The following is a 22247-nucleotide window of genomic DNA, read 5'->3' as shown; positions in this document are numbered from 1 at the left end:
AGGTAGTTGTGAGCTGTGATCTGGCTGAGATCTAAATTCTGGTCCTCTGCAAGAGCAGCATGTGCTCTTAACCATTGTGCCTTCTCTCCAGCCCTGTGTGTGATTTCTTAAAAGCAGAATTAGATGAGCTAAAAAGTAAAATCCCCAGCTTTTTGAAAGCTCATGAATCTGAGGAGTTACTTAACTATCATAAATAACTCAAAATTTTCAAGAAACCACACCAGGAAATAATTAAAGCTACACTATTAATGTTACTTGACCACCCATGTCTCTTCAAATATATAGAGAGAATTCTTGTGACTGGTGATACATGAAATATATGAATTTCTTCATTAAGTGTTGCTTTTACCCATTGACATATGAAAAAAATAATTTGTTCTTAGAAGTCTGTAACCATGCTAAAGGGATATACGATGGGTAAGGTGTTTGCTGCAAAGCCATGAAACATGAACACATCTTTAATCCCAATACTACAGGAACAGAGACAGGTGAATCCTAGGGTCTCCCTAACTAATCAGTCCAGAGAAATCAGGAAGATCCAGGTTCAGTGACAGACTCTGTCTCAATACAATAATGTAGAAAGCAGTAGAGAAAGACAGCATGCAAAACTTCACAGTTACACACACACACACACACACACACACACACACTTAGCACACACACACTTAGCACACATGCACATGTATTAAGAATGCTTGAGAATCCTAAAATTGTGTTCAAATTGTGCTATTTCTTGGTCTAGGACTTACTGGAACATAGAATATCTAGTTGTCACTTTCTGGGAGACAGGGTAGAAAAAAATGAAAGACAAAAAAATACAAGGAAAAGGGAGAAAAAAAGTCAAAACAATAAGTGAGAAAGGATGGAGAAAGGAGAGAAAAGAAGTAAGACAGGAAGAGGGAAAGGAATTGTGAGAGCTGGAAAATAAAGATAGCTTTTATCCAATTACACTTTATGTGAGCTACAAAAAAAAGAATGTAACCTAATTTTTAATTTGGTCGTTTGATTGTGGAGGAAGATTTATGTGGATTTAGCTGAACAGTTTTTGTAAAGCTCACTATTTATATGCCAAAGAACAAGATGTCATTTTTAAAATTATCGTGTGTTGGTTCATTCTTTCAAATCTACATAAATGACAGAAACATTCAACAATGGAGAACTGAGAATAATCACTACTCAATTTGTAAAGCCACCTACTCTAAAGTCTTTGTAGTCTTCTTTAAAAACACATCTCTCACTAACAAAAAACAAGAGAAACTGAAGTGCATAACTAAGTCTTCATGGTATATGCAAATTTTTCATTTGATGATACAAATAATAGCAGTTGATTATAGCAGGTATTACAATAGATGCTCACTAAAAGAATTATAGTCATTAATTTTAATTAAACCATTCATTTTTTAATTACAACTGCTTTGTAACTTAAATGAAGTAAAACATAAAGCAAAATAAAGTAGATCTAGAAACTAAATATTCAGATAGTAAGAAGAATTTTGTAAGGAACCAGGCTCCAGTTGGAATTTTCCACTCTTGAACAAGGATGAGAACACCTTACAAACTAAAATGTAACTCATCTAAATCTTTCTTATGAGTGTGAGATAATAATGAAACCAGTAGGAAGAAAAGATATTTGATTATATGAATCTGGTCTTACACATAAATTTTTATTTTTGAGTGTATGTGCACATGCATGTGGGCACCCATGAAGGCCAGGAAATGGAGTCAGATTCCCTGTGGCTGATGTGACAGGTGACTGTGACCCACCTGACAATGGTACTGGGGACCAAATTCTGATCCTCTTAATGAACACCAAGAACTCTTAACCTTTGATTCATCTCTCCAGCCCTGATATTATACAGACATTTAAACTATGAGGTCAGTCTTACTCCTGAGAACTACGACTAGGTCACAGCCTGGGCTAAAGGTTTGCTTATACCCACAACTGAACAAAATTCTAAACTGAAACATAATGTAATTGATTCCTGGAATAATGATATGTTTTCTACGTATCATTATGCAGGACATGTATCTGTACATCTCTATGTATGCCTATACGCATCTTGATGACAAAATGAAAAAGAAGATTATAATAAATGTAGTTACTATAATTAATAACAATTAAATAAACATATTTGTTGATAACATAAGATAGTGCACACCAAAGTAAGGATAACATTCTATGAAATCCCACAGGCATCATCCTAGAACTCAAAGACTAAACTGGAATCCATCAGGTAGTTAAAGTGGGAAGCAGTGTGCTATTCTAAAGAAAGGGCATGAACAAATAACTGCACAGAACCATGAAATCACATGGGAGAACTGTGGGAAACAAGTGGCCAGGTATTACAGAATCAGATAAAATATAGATTTAGAAAATCATATTGTGCATCCTAATTATATACATTGTTAGGGTACTTGAAATACAGCTATGAAAAATACTATTGTAGTAGGACCTCGTGAAACTTAAAGTCCAGCACAGAAGACCAACACATATCAACAATTACAAATAAAGGGTATTTTCAAGCTTACTATGCACTATGGAAAAGAACTAACGTGTAGGAAACATTCCATGCAAAGCATGGATCACAGAATTATCCACACTTACAGGAAAGTGAACCTCAGAGAGGTTAAGAAATATGAGCAGTCTGAATATAAGCAAGCACTTTAAACTGTAATAAGCCATACTGTTGCAAGAAAAAAATCAATATGATATAATCTTTATATAAAAATTTCCTAAACTCGGCAGTGCAGGTGATGAATTAGAGAAGAGTGAGAGTAAATGCAAAAAATACTTCCAGAGCCCAGGCAGGCTGAAAGCACAGGTGGAGCCCAGGCAGGCTGAGAGCATAGATTTTAGGTGCTCTGCTCAAAAGAAAAAAAAAGTGGAGGCAGGGAATAGACATGTTACATGACAGACAAATTCCTTTCTTGACTATAGTAACTGCTTTGTAGAGACCCACAGAGGTTTCCTAGTGAGAACTTACTCAGGGTCCGAGAATCTCAGCTTGCCCTAATCAGCAGGGCTGCATAAGGGGATGATTTGAACATGGGCATGGTTACCAGGTGTTTGGAAGGTTCTACACTTGGCTGTGCGGTATGCTTGCAGTATGCAAGGGGGGAGGTCTTTTGCCCCACCACTTGGCATTGTTATAAAAAGCCCTTTTAAAGAGGCAGAAGGGGTCACTGGGTTTTGATCCAGGTCCTCCTGAAGCTATCCTGTGTTTCTGTCTTTCTCTTCTTTGCTATCTTTCTATCTAAAAGTTTCTTATCCCTCTCTCCTTCTCATAGGAACCCTTTTAAAAGGTGGGAGATGGCCTCCCACACTACTTCATGAAGAACTATAAGAAAGACAAATGTCACATGTTCTCTCTTATCTGAGGCTCCTAACCCAAATCTTCATATGTAAGTACATATCCTGGAGTAACTACAGAAAATAGAAAAGTAAAAAGGGACCGTGGCAGGAGTGGAGGAGCAAATGAGAGGAGAATAGCAAGGTATGAGTGGTCTGAGGGGGAAATGGAAAAATTGGGAAACTCCAATTAGGGAGTTGGGATATGAATAGATAAAGGGATAAAATAAAAGTAATGTCCGAAAATGTCATAAAGAAACATCTATTATCTACCTAAAAATACCTATCCTGCACATTATGTTGGTGTATAAACACACATATATGGTTTAAATGAAATTTTCCCATCTGGTTTGACAATGAGCTAAAGAGCCATCTAACAAAAATCCCCACACCAGGCATGAGAAACCCTATTTGAATTGTTGGTCAGGGTTTTCCAAGACAAAGCATCGCAGACTATTGCTAATGCCCTTGGGTCCACTCACTCCTAGAGGTAGAAAGCAAGTCCCTATTGCTTCAGATACAGGGCCCAGAGGCTCCTGAGCTGGGACTGACCTGAAAGCCTCCTTCCTGAAGACTAGCTTTCATGGTACCAAAAGGTGTCACATAAGGTTGCAAAGGAGGGAAGCCACCAACAGCCCTTCACAACCACATCAATGAGTAGCATGGCAAATAACCCTAAGAGTGCAGTAGAGACACACATACCTTAGTGGTAATCAACAGCTCTCTGATTGGATTTAAGGTCATTTAACAAGGGGAAAGTGATGCTTGGTACTGGAAACCCAGTCAACTACCCATGGCTATTGAAGTCATGGATCTTGGAGGAGAACCTACAATCACTACTGTGCTAAACTATTGTAATTCCTAACTACATTCTAAATATCTGCTCTTGTGCCAACAGGTAAATTCTTATCTCTCATCAAGGAGACTTCCCATTGCAATAGACAGAGACCATTACAGAAACCCATAACCAGTCAAAAGGTAGAGGTGTGGACCCAAGTTCCAAAACAACTCCTATACCCCAGGCTCAGGGATCATTGTAGAAAAGGGGAATGAAAGATTCTAAGAGCTAGAGAAACAGAGAGTTTGCTATGAGGTTGTGTATTCTAGGAATGTCAGAAGCTGCACCCACAAAGTCACACAAACATGATTGCCAAAACATGAGCTAAAGAAGTACAACAGTAGACATGCTAATGGGAGTGTAAGAGGAGCAGGAGACTGTACATGCATGCATTTTTCTGTCCCACCCACCCACTCCCAAATAACCACACAGAGACTTCTTATTAATTATGAAATCTCAGCCAATATCTTAGACTTGTTTTTAACTAGCTCTTATAACTTAAATTAAGCCATTTGTATTCTATTCATCTATGTGCTGCCCTGAGGCTCCTTTACCTCATCTACATACTGCCCATCCTGCTCGCTCTGCATCTCATGGCATCTCCTTGCAACTCTGCCCTTCTTCCCAGCATCCTTTGTGCCTGAAAATCCTGCCTAGCTATTGACCATTCATCTCTTTATTAAACCAATCAGAGTTACTTATCTTTACACAGTGTAATCAAATATCTCACAACAGGAGGCCTCAACCCTACACAGAGAACTACAAACAATGAAGGCATGTTGAAAGCAGGAAAAAAAATAGTCTAACCCAAAAAGCACACAAATTAGTTGTCCAATACCAAATGGTCAACCCTAAAAACATACATTCCAGTAACATTGTACAGACTGAGCAGGTTTATTCATATACTTAGGAATATATATGTGTGTGTACATATGTATGTAACAATAATTTATGAAAAAAAAGAGGCCATGAATTTGAAAGAAAACAAGGGATTTTCTTTCCCATATGGGAAGGCTTGGAGAGAAGAAAGGTGTAGCCTGAATCTTAAAAGGTCTTATTGATAAAAAATTAAAAAAAAAAACTTGGAGTCAGGTATTGGGGTGAATGCTGGAAGATCAGAGAAGTAGAACAAGCCACAACCTCACCTCACCAATTCCTCAGCTGATCCTGTTTCCTCATACTGGAAGCCTCTGAGTCCTCATCCAGAATGAATCTCAGCTGAACAGCTACTCAAAAGACTAAAAGCTTAACCAGGCTCTAGTTCCTGGTTTTCATGCCTTATATACCTTTCTGCTTTCTGCCATTACTTCCTGGAATTAAAGGCATGAGTCATCATGCCTGGCTGTTTCCAGTGTGGCTTTGAACTCACAGAGATCTGAATGGATCTCTGCCTCCAGAAGGCTAGGATTAAAGGTGTGAGTGCCACCATTTTCTGGCCTCTATGTCTTTCTAGTGGTTGTTCTGTTCTCTGACCCCAGATAAATTTATTAGGGTGCACAATATATTGGGGAACACAAGATCACCACAGAAAGGGAAGGGGGAATGATGTAATTATATTATAACCTCAAAAATAGAAGAAATACCCGGGCGGTGGTGGCGCACGCCTTTAATCCCAGCACTCGGGAGGCAGAGGCAGGCGGATCTCTGTGAGTTCAAGGCCAGCCTGGGCTACCAAGTGAGATCCAGGAAAGGCGCAAAGCTACACAAGAGAAACCCTGTCTCGGAAAACCAAAAAAAAAAAAAAAAAAAAAAAATAGAAGAAATATTTCTTTTAAAAAGCGCATTGTGTTGCTCTCAATCAGCAGTGCTCAACCTGTGAGTCACGATCCCTTTTGCAGTCAAACAACCCCATTCGCAGGGGTCACCTAAAACCACCCTACATATCATATATTTACATTACAATTAATAACAATAGCAGAACTACAGCTATGAAGTAGCAACAAAAATAGTATTATAGTTGGGGGTTAAAGTGTTAGAAAGTTTGAGAACCACTGCTCTAAATAAATATAATACTAAAAGTCATCACATATATGAGTGGGGAAACAGGTTGATAAAGTCCATTTGTAGGAAAGGAAGAAAAGATCCATGAGATAGCAGAGGTAAAGTCAATATGGTATCACATGACTGGATGCAGGAAGAAAGGGGAAAGGCTACCGCAGTCAGCAGAGGTCACACTACACACACTTTCATGACTCAAAATCTAACCATCTCTGCCCAAGGAGAAAAATGGAGTACTTTCTTCCAGCTGCCCTACTCCCTAGCCCACTCTTAGGTCCAATACAAGCATCAGTGTGGCAAAAACATAGATAGCGGCCTGTTCTAATTTGCTATCTGTTGCTGTGACAAACCATGACCAGTGGTAACTTGGGGAGGAAAGGATTTATCTCATCTTATGAGACAGTCCATTATCCAGGAAAACCAAAGCAGGAACTTAGAGGCAAGAACTTCAGCAGAGGCCACAGAGAAGTGCTGCTTACTGGTTTGCTCCCCATGGTTTGCTCGGTCTGCTTGCTTTGTTGTTGTTGTTTTGTTTGGATTTGCTTGTTTGTTTGTTTGTTTGTTAAGAAAGAGTTTCTCTGTGTAACAGCTTTGACTGTCCTGGAACTTGCTTTGTAAAGCAGGTTAGTCTTAAACTCACAGACTTCTACCTGCCTCTGCCTCCTGAGAGCTGGGATCAAAGGCGTGAACCCCCACCATCTGGCTTCAGTCTGCTTTCTTATAGAACCCAGACCACCAGCCCAGGGGTGGCACCACCCACAATGGGCTGAGCCCTTCCTCATCAATCATTAATCAAGAAAATAACCCCACAGGCCAATCTGATGAACGCATTTTCTCAATTGAGGTTCCCTCTTCCCAGACAACCTTAATTTATATCAAGTTGACAAGAAATTAACCAGTACAGATATTTACCATCTTAAAAAGCAACACTGAGAAATTTCCAAAATATGCATTAATTTATTTAAAAACAATGTATTCATTGCATGTTAAGTAATGTAATTATAAAAACAATTATATTTTCAAAAGTATCTAGAAGAATATTATTATTTTACATTCTTAAAATCTCTTTAGTGTCTGCCTTATAACAAAACAACACAATTCTCATCTCCTTTTCTCTGTTCAATCTGCCTCCGTATCACACCTTCCTGAATCTCTGTGTACCCAGAAGACAGTTCAAAAGTCAACCAATGGCTTTGAATTATCCTGAAAATGTTTTAAATTCCATGGATCCCCTTGACTAGGTCTAAGGTCTTCCAGGAGTCCTATAAGTAAGTCACTTTACATTAAGTCTTTTAACTGGGCTTCAATAGAACTAAAAAGTTAAGGGAGCCAAGCCTGAGACACAAAAAATCATTACAAACATGAATAAATATGAAACTGACTCTTTGGCCTTCCCCTGGGTGATCATGGGATTGTAAGTACAAGCTGAGAAAAAAACGGCTTTCTTATGCATAAAGCAGAGATTGTAGTGGCAAGCCAACAGAGGGATCTCTTGAAATAATTACATAATCAAGATCAGGCCATGGCTTCAGTTCATTGCAATAATGACGATGAGATAAAAACATGTCTGGGGACAGCTCTCTTTCCCAAAGAACTGCAGAAATAAAGTGGCTATCCACATGTTTAGAACAGCACAGAAAAACCCTTCGCAGTCTCACTCAGACCCAGGAGTCTCTGACCATGTTTATCCTGTTGAAAGAGACTCTGCGTGTACAATATTTCTTTCTTCACCTAATTTCCTGCCGTGTGAGCAATAATTGTAAATTTCCTCTAATAACAGGTCTGGTTTTTTTTCTCTCCTGATCCTTCTATTTTCAAAGACCTTTCAGTCCAGCCTCATGAATTAAATTTACTGACTTTTCCATCTCTCCATACACCTACATGAGGGTTTATCTTGTGAAGTACTAAACTACATACATAATGAAGTGTAATACAGTTCACTGTAATCTTGTAAAGTTTGTAGACAGTAGCCACCCAAACTATGAATACTCTAAACAAGTAGGAAAGTGCAATGACTTCACGTGACAAAAAAGGTAGGTACTTGCACACATTGCTTTGAGGACAAAGGCACTGTCACGTCATACCTCAACATGCTAGGTTCCACTGCTATCATCCACCACCCACTACTAATCTGTGGGGAGGGAAAAACAATGAGAAATCTCAACCTGTCCTGGATGCACACATATGGACCACCTGGTAAGACATCAGAAATAACAGTAACCATAGTAATAAGATGAAGAGGGCAGTATGTCTTGGTGTTAGGGAAAGGAGGCAGGTCAAGGAATGAAGTCTAACTCTTATATAATACAGACAGTTAAAGCTGTCTGAATCAGCCAAAGGCAGTAGCTAAGCAACATGGTTTTCCCCTGTGCTCCAAAGGGGGCTGCTGAACTTCAGTAGCCTGGTTCCTCACTGAAAGCTTTGACAAGTTTCCACCGTGTTTTATATAACTGTAGTGGAGGGAGTGACCCATTAGATCTGATTTGCTGTCATAATGGGATTTTTTTCCCACATAAGCTAATGATGCAGAGTTATATTTAACCCCCAGAAGTCACCCTCAGGCACTTGCTGTACACTCTGATTGCTTCTCATATCTAGATTTAGACAACTAGCAATTTTTCTGCTGCAGAAAATGACAAAAGCAAAGGTTTAATAGGTAGGTTTACCCCTCCCAATTGGCTCCATTATAAATTTAGTTACATATTCTGAATCCGTTCACTAACTTCCAATTTCCTCAGATGCTTTCTCACCAAATGGAAAAGACTGAGAGAGTCTGGTACTTTAAATCCATGTCCATTGATGTGTGTGATTTAATACTCTTGCCCAGCCTACACTTGCCTTGCTGCATAAACTGAAGATCTTCATCCAGATTTCTAAGCCACAGAGATGCTTAGCAGCATCTTAGTATTTTATTTTCAACAACAGAGTCCAACATTTACTTATATAGTTTCATAAGTATTCACCTTGGCTTCAGTGCTCATGATGAGCTAAACCTCTCATATTTACTTATATTCTATTCCTTTATTCTAAATCTTGAAGCAGAATGAGTCCCTTCCCTCAATACCAGTCTCTTGGGTGATGCTCAGACACATATTCAAAGCTTTCACCAATCCCTATCCAAAAAGACAAATCATGCCCCTTGGGTCCTGTTTCAAATTGGACATTACCACCATTCAAAGTCACGATCATACATTAAACCAAGAGAAACTCCTGCTGCCAGTCAATTTAGAGGCTGATAAGGAACTATGAGCACTTAGTCCTAAATGAGACATTTTTATCATCCCCACTACTACCACCAAGGCTCAGAGAGCATTACATAAGAGGAGGCAGAAAAAAAATATAAAAGCTGAAGGATGGGAAGAAGTGCAGTAAAATGCTGTCATTTAGACATGATGTAGCTGTTGCACTCAAAAATTCAGAGTAGTTGTGGTTACCTGCACAAGATGAAGCCAGTCAAACTTCCAGCAAATATTAGGAAGTTCTCTCCAGGCCCCATCGCTTACTGAGGATCTATTGGCAATTGATAGTCGCTGAGGGCGATAAGATCACTCTTTTCTACCATTACCAGGGTGTGGCACTGGTAAGGTTACCATGCTCCATTGGGTGGGCCCCACACCGACACACACATGAGCAGCACTTATTGGACTTAGGTTATCAAAAATGAAGAGAGGGAAGAAGAGAAGAAAGATGATGAAGAAACAGGGGAGGGAAGACAATGATGACAATGATATGAAGTTGGGAAAAGCAAAGGAGGGATTGGGAGGGGAGAAATGGAGAGTAGACGAGATCATATTTCATTGTATGCATGTATGAAATTCTCAAAGAATTACAAAAAAGAAAAGTCTCTGGGGAAAAAAAATAACTCTTGCTGCCACAACTTACCTGCCCACAAAATAGGATCACTTACCGGTCCTAGGCCAACTCAGAACACTAGCACACCATGCCTCTTGGAGACTTGTCCTGGCCACCCATGAGTTACATCAGTACGTCTGGACGGCCTCTGCCTAATGTCCCATAGGAGTGACTCCATCATGTGTCTTGGCTGCACTCCCAGTAAGAGAACCATAGCAGTGTCATCCCACGGCCCCCTACTGGTCAGAGAGTCTTTTCCTAAGTAACCATCCATCATTTCTACCACCTTCTGATAGCTTAGATTCCCGAACCACCCCACCAGATTTTTTTTTTTATCTTGGTCAAGCTGTAGCTCTTGGTTTCCTTGTGTGCAAAATAGAAATAACTATTGTAGCCATCACTCAGGGTGACTATATATTACCTCACTATGACTTTATTATTGTTAAATGTTTTCTTACATGGAAATTCAGAAACAAACTTTATATCACTGGGACGAATTGCTTTTGGGATCTCATAGACTGTGCTTAAGCAAAGAAAACCTAACTACTAAAGCTTGGATGCCTAGGAGAAAGTGGTGGCACATATCTGTAATGCCACACTTGGAAGCTGACTCTGAAGGATCACAAGTTCAAGATCAGCCTGGGCTACATGAGTCTTTGCCTTTAAAAAAAATGGGAATGGGAGGCTAGAGACTATAGCTCAATGATAGAGTACATGACTACCTGACAAGGATCCAGGATTGATTCCTGGCATTGGGGCACAGGTACCTTTGTGTGTACCACTCATAAAGGTTTTGTGAAGGTTTTTATTTTGTAACATTTCAGAGAGTCCAGAAATAAAAAGCAACTAACAGTAACTCTGAAAGTAATTGTCAGTAATAAGTTATTTAACTTTACTTTTAAAAAAATTCTTGGGTTTACAGATAATTTTACCATTTCTTAAGATGTAAGCAATTTCCATGTTAATAAGATATGTGTGCTTATTTGTTTTTACATAAAGAATTAAATATTGCTAGATATTTGATATGGCATCTTCAAAGTTATTAAAAATTGATAAATATTTTTATTTCATAATTATCAATGTTAAGAATGCCCCTGAATAAATAAATATGTAGCACAAAACCACAGCCAAAATTATACAATGGAAAAAAGAAAGCATCTTCAACAAATGGCACTGGCATAACTGGATGTCGGCATGCAGAAGAATGCAAATAGATCCATATCTATAGCCCTTCACAAAACTCAAGTCCAAGTGGATCAAAGACCTTAACATTAATCCAGTTACACTGAGCCTGATAGAAGAGAAAGCAGTTAGTAGCCTTGAATTCATTGGCACAGGACACAACTTCCTGAATAGAACACCAGTAGCACAGACACTGAGATCGATGATTAATAAATGGGACCTCCTGAAACTGAAAAGCTTCTGTAAGGCAAAGGACACTGTCAATAAAATGAAGCAGTAGCCTACAGAATAGGGCCATTTTACAAATGGTGGGAATTAAGACGTTCTGTCCTAATCCAAAGCAAAAATTCATTTCATCATTTTTATGAAATTCAAATCAGCAACTCAACAATTTTTAAAATCAAACATTCTAATACAATATAATTCAAAGATGTATATATTTGATACTTACATGTTGAAAATGAAAGTGAGAAGACATTAAAAGTATCTGTTCTCCATAATTATAAAGTTTCTATCAGAATATAAACTTTGGGGATGGAGGGAGGGCTCAGAAGTTGAGAGCACTTGTCGCTATTGGAGAGGACGTGGGTAGTATAACAGGTGTGGTGCAAAGTGTGCACACTGTGTGTTCAGAAGCAAGGCTGCAGCAGGGCCATGGATGCAACAGGTGTGGTGCAAAGTGTGCACACTGTGTGTCCAGAAGCAAGGCTGCAGTGGAGCCATGGATGCAGCAGGTGTGGTGCAAAGTGTGCACACTGTGTGTTCAGAAGCAAGGCTGCAGTGGAGCCATGGATGCAGCAGGGAGAGCATTCCTGAAACATGTGGGATTCGTGGCATGTTTGGTTTTCAATTAATCTTTGGTCTTTACATGTTCAGAAACTTGCTGCTGCCACTTGTTTTCACATATGGGGCCGCGGTCTACAGTTTAAGACACTGGGCATTGGCTTGTACGAGGCACCCTATACACATTTGCCAAGTTACAGGCTTCACTACTACAAAAAGGGTCGGCAGCTGGCACCTTACCTCACTTACTAAATACGTTTCAGAAAGACTTCCTCGTACCACAATTGTTCTCTATACCACTGAATCCTCATGAATGTTAAATCATACTGGAGAACTAGTTTCCTTTATCACTGAACTATTCTAATACATCATAATTTATTTAACCAATTCTATATTATTCATGTTTCCAAATTTTCAGTGCACTACTGTAATGAATGCTGTAGCACACAGATGTATGTAGCAGATTCAGAAGATTTTCTTTGGCAAATGAAAGAAAAAGAAAAAAACAGCTCTAACCAAGAAGTGTGTACTGTTAATTGTAGTGATTTTACCATCTTACCAAAAAGTTCAATAACAACTGCATTTCTACCAACTCTTCATGGTAGTATACTCACCATACAGTATAGTAATTTGGTTTGGTTTGGTGAGACAAGGTGTTGCTGTGTCCAGATGGATCTTCAATTCCCCCAACCTTAGTTTCTTGAGTGCAGAAACTATTGTTTGCTACTCTAGTAGGCAAAATTCTTTCACCTTTAGGAACTGTGTGAAGAATTGTTTTTTTATGATAGAGGTTATTATTTCATATTTTGTATGTTAGTCACTTAGCACCTAAAAAAATGTCATGCTTGATTACATTTTCAAATTTTCTGGATCTCTGGAGAATGTGATGATTTATTTAAATTATGATTTCCTTTATTACTCACGTCATTTTAGAGAGTAGGAATACACTTGGAACACACACCTGTAATACTAGCACTTAGAAGCTGAGGTGGGGTAACTGTTGCAACCCCAGGACCAGCCTGAGCACTAAGCTAGCGAGGGCAACATAGCAAATCTCTGTCTCAAACACATACACACAACTTGCAAGATGCATTTGAGTTAATCTATCAGAAAAAGTACCCCATAGACAATCAAATGTATACATTGCTAATTATTAAATTTACAGTTAGTGAGACTGTGTTCAGCAAACCTCAAACAGAAAAGGCTAGTGTAGCTAACTGAATAGGGGGGAATTAAAGTCGGAAGTGGCTTGTGTGAGACAGTATTAGAAACAGTACTCTACCATTTAGACAGAGCACAACCCACAACCTGCAACTCTCCATAAGGAAAGATATGTAGTGTTCTAGTAGAGGGGATGTCTAGACGACCACAAAGCCTCAATGTCTCTTAGCTTCCCACAACAGACTCACACTCTCCCAACCACAAGATGGCAAAGGGCACTGAGTACCCTTGGGTCAGTCACTGGGAGCAGGAATGTGAGGGCAAAGTTTTATCTCATCCAATTTCTATGAATCAAACTTAGTTTAAGAACTCTCAAGAACATGATAAACACCCCCAGAAAAAAATCAATCAGCATCTACAAATTTTAGAGAAAAAAGACTATGTAAGAAATTCAAGCAAGTTAATTATTCACAACTTTGAGAACAAATCAGGAAACCCACTTAGCTGGGCTTGGTAAAGCAAGGCTGTTTAACTGAACCACAGGATATTTAGCCTAATGGAAAGACAACTTAACAGTAGCTGAAAATAGTCTCCAAATAGCTGAGGAAGAGGTTTCCATTTTGAATTTGGACAGTTCCCACGGAAGAAAGCAAAGGCGATGCCTGCAGATGAAGGGAGGACTATTGACAGAGATGCTGTAGATGAAGGGAGGCTATCGACAGAGATGCTGCAGAGGAAGGGAGGACCGTCAACAGAGATGCTGCAGATGAAGGGAGGACCATCGACAGAGGGCTGGCTGCAGATTTCAGTCTGCGCCTGGCACCCTGCGAGGTACCTTGATGCACCACCTTTCATTCTGATAAGGAGGTGTTGCTTCCCTTTAAACAACCACAGTTTGTGCTGATAATGAGGGAAAAGAAAAGTCAAGATGCAGTGTGACAGACATTTAAATGTCTGGATGATGGCCAGTATGCTGCTCTCCATTTGCTGGAAGATTTTTTGTCCATTTCTAGCATGAAATAATGGCATGTAAAAACCAGTGTGCAGGGCTGGAGACATAGCTCAGGGCTTAAGAGCACTGGCTGCTCTTCCAGAGGTCCTGAGTTCAATTCCCAGCAACCACATTGTGGCTCACAGCCATCTAGAGTTGGATTTAATGCCCTCTTCTGGCATGCAGGCATACATGCAGATAGAGCACTCATATACATAACATAAATAAATAAATCTTTTAAAAAATTTAAAAAACCATGTGCAAGTGTCTTGCTTCATTTCTTTTTCTCTGGGACAAGGTTTTACCCTAAATTCCTGACTTCCAAGTTCACAGCACAAGCTGCCATGGCTGATTCTGCCCTCACTCCTTTCCACTGAGTTATTTCGGTAGCTTGGGAGAAGATTTCAGAAGCCAACATCAGCCCTGCTAGACTGATAGAACTTGTTCCAGGAGCCCACAAGTCAACACTCCAGAAAAATAATGAAGTGAAGTTGGTCTTGCTTAAGACTTGGACATGTAGAAGTCCTCTGCTATTTCCAAGAGGAGACTATTAAACATTAGCAAAATGCAGAACCTACTCCAATGTCCTTAATGTCCCTCACTGAATTTGAAGGCAATGATACTGATTGGGCTGTTCATAGAAACTCAGAGATTTGAAAGCCTTTAAAACTTAGATGTCCCCTCTGTACTAAGAGCTAGATCATCTTCTAGAACTGGCTGGCCACCTCCCTGTCCTCTATGGTAGTCATTGGTTACAAGCAGCTATGAAATGCTTGAATCAGGTTATGGAGGCCACTTATTCTGAAATTTTCATTTTTACTTAATTTTATTTATTATAAATTGAAACTAGTAGCCATATATGGCCAGTGCTTCTCACAACAGACAGCACAATTATAGAAATAGAACAATTTTTCTAAAAATTCCAATGAAAATAGTGCCCTGGTACAACAGGGCATACAAGATGAGAACCAATAAGTAGCTGTTTCCAACTTCACTGAATTGGAAATTAAGCTAAAGATCTCTCAAAAGCACTGTAGACTGTTGAGTGCTCAAGGGACTGAGTTGTGTTCTGAACACAAGCATTTTTCAAAGAGAAGGGGCAAGTGCTGCTTTATTTATATCTTTGCACTGAACTCCTCTTCTCATATACTAAGTGATACCCGTTCTTACCTTCTTAAAGCATATTTTCTAACTAAAATTATGTGGAGTTACAGACTCCAACCTAAGACATTCCATTAAGGAGAGACATGGAGGTGCTGTTTGTGACTGATGTGTGTGTGTGTGTGTGTGTGTGTGTGTGTGTGTGTGTGTGTTACATGTGTGGGTATGTGCTATCTCCACTGCCCAAAAAATGTCATTTTTTAAATGTTTATTTTTTAAATTATGTATATAAGTGTATTCTGTGCGAGAATATGGGCACACGTGACTGCAGGTTTCTACTGAATCCAGAAGAGGGCACAAAATCCCCTGGAGCTGGGCTTCCCGGCAGCTGCCAGACTCTTAACATGGGTTCTGGGAACCAAACCCCAGCCCTCTGAAAGAGCGGTACACACCGTAACTGCTAAGATATCTTTCCATCTCCCAAAGTGACACTTCAGCAATCCTGAGAAAATATCTCAAAGTGAGAATACTGAAAATGAATATTTGAAAATGTTTCTAGTGTATGTGAGTTTTGTTGCCAAAATCCACAAATATTCAGAGAGCCCTGCAATTTAAACTTGAAGATAAAAGTTCCTAATTAATCTCACAAGAAGAGAACAAGCTGAATATATATATATATATATATATATATATATATATACATATATATATATATATATTCCTTTAAAATACTAAAATGACCAGTTTTCAGATTAGCTTATAGGGACCAACTAACACCAGTTAAGATGAAAAGTTGCTGGCTATATTTTCACATAAACCTTTGAAAAACTGGTAGATAGAACTGAAAAAATGGACATCATGATTTAGCAAAAAGAGTCAACAGTAGATTCATTCCATTTGATTTGATAGATTCTTACAAAGTATGTTCATCACCTGTGACAGGCGTTAAAACTAAGTATAAAACCAGCTGCACAAAGAATCGGTTGTAACATTCTCAATAAAAAAAATTACTAAAGTGTGAGTTAGCTGCAATGCTCTCATTAAAGATATGATTACTTACTTTTACAAAATATCGTTATCATTAAGTTATTTCATCCTTATGCCAACCTGATTAAGTTTTCTGATTTACAAAAAGATATATAAATATAATAAAAGATTTGTATTCACTGTATATTTAAAAGGAGGCACTTAATGTTTACTAGTGGCCTATAAACAAACAGCTTAAAGCTACTGCCTTGGTTTTCCTATTTCAATTTTTTTTATTATTCTTATAGTAGAAATAAGCAAAAGTAGACTCTTAAGATAAAAATCAATTCATTTTGTATTTCTAATAAACTGTAGGAAAGAATTCTTTGTGTACTCAAAACACTGGTAGGAAAACAGACTAAGAAATGTGTATGGAAAACATGGTCAATTAAACTCTGCAATGATGCAGCTCAGTTAAGAATAATCACGGGGGGGGGGGGCCGGGGCGGCGGCGCACGCCTTTAATCCCAGCACTCAGGAGGCAGAGGTAGGCGGATCTCTATGAGTTCAAGGCCAGCCTGGTCTCAAAATCGAGTTCCAGGAAAGGCGCAAAGCTACATAGAGAAACTCTGTCTCGAAAAAAACAAACAAACAAACAAAAAAAGAATAATCACCCTGCAGTCCATTCTGAGAGGTGGGGCGCCATAGCTTCCTAGACCTGGCTACATGAACTCAGTGGGAAATTTTTTCCCCTCATGGTGTTTCTGGGGCTTTTGTCATTGTCCCACATCAGTTTTCCATTTTCAACATGAGCCCCACTCTACTGATAGAACTTGTTCCAGGAGCCCACAAGTCAACACTCCAGAAAAATCATAAAGTGAAGTTAGTCTTGCTTAAGACTTGGATATATAGAAGTCCCTCTACTATTGACAAGAGGAGACTATTAAACATTAGCAAAATACAGAACCTACTCCAAGCTGCAGTGTCTTGGTTTCTAATGATACTGATATTCATAAAGATAAAACCCTGCATCCAAAAATGTGACTCATATTAAGTAGTTTCAAAAATATACAAGTTTACACAGTGAGCCTTGCAGTTAGAACCACAAGATCATGACAAAAAAAAAAATGGAGCAGATGAAAACCACTCCAAGCAGGAGATTTTTCTTTGTTTTTCCAAATAGTGAACTCTTCAAGAAAACCTAGGTTGTAATCTCCAATTCACATCATCACAGAGAAGACTAAAAGGGAGTTCCTGCTGCTTAGATTCTCCAATTCACACCAGCACAGAAAAGGACAGAACAGGGGTTCTTAGTGCTTAGACTCTCCAATTCACACCAGCACAGAGAAGGATAAAAAGGGGGTTCCTGGTGCTCAGACTTCAGGTGTGATGTGCACTGACTACAGCTTCTCGAAGAGACCAACACCACCAGAGGAGCTTAGAGAAGTGTGAACAGTTCCACAATAGCCCTTGTATAATATATACTACCCCACCAAGAACCTCCTAATCCCTGCCCAGAACCAAAAGCCCTTACTTTCAGCTTAAATATCTGTAAAAGCCACAGAACTTCTCCATCTCTTTCAGTTAATTTTAGTTTGAAGTCTATTTTGTTAGATATTAGGATAGCTACCAGCTTGCTTCTTAAGTCCATTTGATTGGAAAGTCTTTTCTCAACCCTTTACTCTGAGGTAGTGTCTGTCTTTGAAGTTGAGGTGTGTTTCTTGTATGCAGCAGAAGGATGGATCCTATTTTTATATCCATTCTGTTAGCCTGTGTCTTTTTATAGGTGAATTGAGTCCATTGATATTAAGAGATACTAATGACCAGTGAATGTTAATTCTTGTTTTCTTGGGGGGTGGGGGGGAGTGGTATGTGTGTATTTCCCCTTTGGGATTTGCTGCTGTGGGATTATCTATTGCCTATGTTTTTGTGGGTGCATCTAACTTCCTTGGGTTGGAGTTTTCCTTCTAGTGCTTTCTGTAGGCCTGAATTTGTGGATAAGTATTGTTTAAATCTGGTTTTGTCATGGAATATCTTGTTTACTCCATCTATGGTGACTGAAAATTTTGCTGGGTATCGTAGTCTAGGCTGGCATCCTTGGTCTTTTAGTGTCTGCATAATGTCTGTCTAGGACCTTTTGGCTTTCAGAGTCTCCACTGAGAAATCAGGTATCAGAGATCCATAGCCAAGCTCCAGGAGTCCAGTAAAAGAGAGGGAGGAAGGATTATATGAGCAAGGGGGGGGTCTGGATCATGATGGGGAAATCTACAGAGACAACTGAACCGAGCTCGTGGGAACCCACGAACTCTAGACTGACAACTGTGGAGCCTACATGAGACCAAACTAGGCCCTCTGCATGTAGGAGACAGTTGTGTAAGTTGGTGTATTTGAGGGTCCCCTGGCAGTGGCATCAGGATCCATCCCTAGTGCATAAGCTGGCTTTTTGGAGCCCATTCCCTATGATAGGACACCTTGCTCAGACTTGATGTAGCAGGGGAGGGGCTTGGTCCTGCCTCAGCAGAATGTACCAGACTTTGCTGACTCCCCATGGGAGGCCTTACCCTTCTGGAGGAGTGGATGGGAGGTGGGTCGGAGGGAGGAAGGCGAGGGGGGAGCAGGAGGAGGGATGGGTATGGAACTATGGTTGGTATGTAAAATGAAAAATTTTTTTAAATAAATATTTTTTTTGAAGCCACAGAACTGGAAGGGAGCAGGTTCTAAGGCAAAATATGCATTGTCTTACTTTTTCCTTTCTTAAAAAAAAAAAAAGCCTATGCTATGGGTTTGAGTGTTTTGTCTGCATGTATGTATGTGCACCACATATGTACCTGGAACTGGCAGAGACCAGAAGAGGGCCCTAGATCTCCTGTAACTTGAGTTAGAGGTGGTTGTGAATGGCCATGGGAATGCTGGAAACTGAACCCCAGGTCCTCTGCTCAGCAGCCAGTCTCTAACCACCAAGCCCTCTCTTCGGTCCCTCATTCCAGCTTCTTAATATTACTTTTGGAGCATTGAACTTCTTGCTACAACATTTTCAAATAAGTCATTGAACTGTGAATTGTTCTAAAGATTATGCTTTTCAAATTTTTCCACAAGAGAAATATATGTACTAATAAATACATAAATACATAATAAAAATATATAATCCTAAAAGTCACATATTTCAACCTAATCTTTGTTCATTGGAATAGAAAACAGTATTGTTTCTTGAAATAATTTATTTGAAAGCTCTAAAAATATGCAAGACTCAGAAAATTAATGTTGCTGGTGCAATGAAAATAAATCAGTCTTCTAAAAGTAGTTATTGGTAATATAATCATCTAGTTAAAAAAATGAATTTCAAGTCGGGTGGTGGTGGCACACGCCTTTAATCCCAGCACTCGGGAGGCAGAGGCAGGCAGATCTCTGTGAGTTTGAGGCCAGCCTGGTCTACAGAGTGAGATCCAGGACAGGCACCAAAACTACAGAGAAACCCTGTCTTAAAAAAAAAAAAAAAAAAAAAAAAAAAAAAAAAAAAAAAAAAAAAAAAAAAAAAAAAAAAAAAATTCTATAAAGAAAGAAAAATGGCTCAAAGAGGGTCAGTCTTTCTGTTTCTAGACAGACTATTCACTGAAGCCAGTACCCACACCAAAGCAAGGCTGCCTAGAAATGGTCCCTCTCAGACCAGTAGCCACAATGGGGGTGGGGGGGGGGGAATCCATGCTAGCTAAAGACAATGCAAAGTGGTCATACGCAATTGCCATAGACATAATAACCAAGTTAGGACAATCACCAATCATCAATTGAAATTGATATGCTTGAAATTGCCAGAGTCATCCAGAGGGAAGTAAAGCCTCAGAAACATTCAAAACCATAGGAGGACCAAATGGAGCAAAAGGTTTTACCAAAGCAAAAGGAATTGCACATATCATGAAGACCCAGTCAGGTAGGAGTGGAGGTAAAAAGATGAGCTGTAGCGGGCTGGCTATGTGAGGGTGTATAGACATGGAAGAGATGTGAGAACATGTGTGAGGAACCAACAAGGTGAAAGGGCATTAGAGGAACATGATGGAGCTGGAATAGATTTAGAGCAGCAGTTCTCAACCTGTGGGTTGTGACCTCTTTGGGAGTCAAACAACTTTTTCACGGGGGTCGCCTAAGGCTGTCCTATGTATCAGATATTTACATTATGATTCATAACAGTAGCAAAATTACAGTTATGAAGTAGCAACGAAAATAAGTTTCTGGTTGGGGTCACCACAACATAAGGAACTGTATTAAAGGGTTGCAGCATTAGGAAAGTAGAGAACCACTGGATTGAGGGGGACATGGAAGAGTATTGAGGTGCCGGGGTACTGGGGGAGGGGAATTGAGGGATGTTGTGATAAAGAGAATGGGTGTGGATAAAGCTATGTGTGATGTGTAGGGGAGTGTGGGACTTTGGCAGATTATTGAGAGTATGATGATCTTGGTGGTCTCTGCGTGATGTGTAATAGCGTGGTTTGTTGGGTGTGCACATGATGCACACTCGAGGGGAATGTATCCATATATATTCATGCGTATACTGCCTATAACCACATTGACACAAAGAAGTACTTAATGGCAAACATCCTTCGGGCTTAAATGGCCTTGCTCTGAAACCATGTATACGCACTGTGCACAACTACCATTCACAACTGGAAAAAGTTCAAATTAAAGATGTTGGTTATGACTTTGTAGAAACACCCTCCTATTTAAAATAAACTGAGTCAACTTTCCTTACAAATTTTGGAGTCAACATTGGGATATTCCAAGTGTTAATGATCAGAAAGCTGGAATTCTGTGCATTTTTTCACAACATTTTTGGACCTTAGAGACAGATTAGTAAGAAGATATTCATTAGTATGTCATCACATTTCTCCTTTGAAACTGCAAAAGGCAAGTGACAAGGATCATTGCTATTGTCAATGTTTCCTGAACAAAAACCACCAATATTTTGCAGAAGTATGATCTTGGTTCTTTATCAATAGATAAATCAAGCAAGCAAGCACTGGTGGGAGTGGGGAGGAGGGAAATACGCACAACTGTAACCAATCCCTTTACAGGTCCCTGCGTATAATTCTCTCCTTATTTTCCAAATTTCCCTGCCATACCTGCTCTACTACATTTTAGCAGATGGCAACATGTCTGAATGGATCCCACAAATGTGACAATAAGCATCTCAGTGCATTAAAAGACGCTTGCTCTGCTTGGTCCCGCCGGGACTGTTTTCTCATTCCATGATTGTTGCACATTTCTAGCTCATTTTGAAGAATGAAATCAGCCTTTAATTAAAGTCAAATTTCAGCCGCAACCTTACTTTTCGCCTTGTCTAAAGAGTTACTCTGCAAAAATGTTCTTTTCTCCCCCTTTCTGTTCATTTGACAGAACTGAGATCTGTACAGATTCTGTTTTCTCATTAGGATGCACATGGTTATTCACCCACACAAATAAAACATGTGTGAGAACCATCCAAGCCTTTGCTTCCAATTTCAGAGGATCTAATCCTGGAATTCTTACCTCTGAGTTGTTAAGATGGCATTTGTGAGTTCCTGAAAACCAGCCATCGCTTGAACATTGGTCAATGTCCACTTTCTGAAGATTTATATCAACTTTCATCACACCCCTAAAATGAAAAAGATAAAAAGAAAAAATTAATCTGAGCCTTTAAATTTTCTAAGCGTGTTCTGCCCTGGAAATCAGACAGATGTAAAAATGTCCTAAGTTGTTTACACTACCCACTAAGATTTAACTCAGGCTTACTCAGTGAAGAAACATAGGAGGACAAACCAGCAAATACTCATTTTGTTCAGCTTGCAAAGGTAAGGACTTCGTACTTTCACCATCTTTGGCCGCTTCGTGTAGTACCTGGCACATAACAGGTGCTCAGTAAATAGCTGAAGATTGACTAAACCAGACAATATGGTTGTGGAAATAGCAGAAAACTTGACTCTAAAATAACACCTGCCCAAAAATATACCTTCTTTAAAGTGAATATGGTCAAATATTAGTCTCATTTCTTTCTACTG

At 39.3% G+C, this 22247-nt stretch overlaps 1 protein-coding gene across 1 annotated transcript in view; it reads right to left on the bottom strand.

Moving 5' to 3' along the window:
* The window catches only part of Gpr158 (G protein-coupled receptor 158), a 360681-nt gene that overhangs the window by 302717 nt on the left and 35717 nt on the right, over positions 1 to 22247 (bottom strand). Inside the window, exon 2 of the mRNA XM_028892013.2 lies at positions 21739 to 21844. Coding sequence (XP_028747846.1) covers positions 21739 to 21844 — 106 coding nt within the window. The remainder of the gene's footprint in view (positions 1 to 21738; positions 21845 to 22247) is intronic.

The sequence above is a fragment of the Peromyscus leucopus genome, chromosome 5 (genome assembly GCF_004664715.2).
Source record: "Peromyscus leucopus breed LL Stock chromosome 5, UCI_PerLeu_2.1, whole genome shotgun sequence".
NCBI lineage: Eukaryota > Metazoa > Chordata > Mammalia > Rodentia > Cricetidae > Peromyscus > Peromyscus leucopus.
Note: the sequence above shows the minus strand (reverse complement) of the source record. Positions and strands in the feature narration are given on the sequence as shown.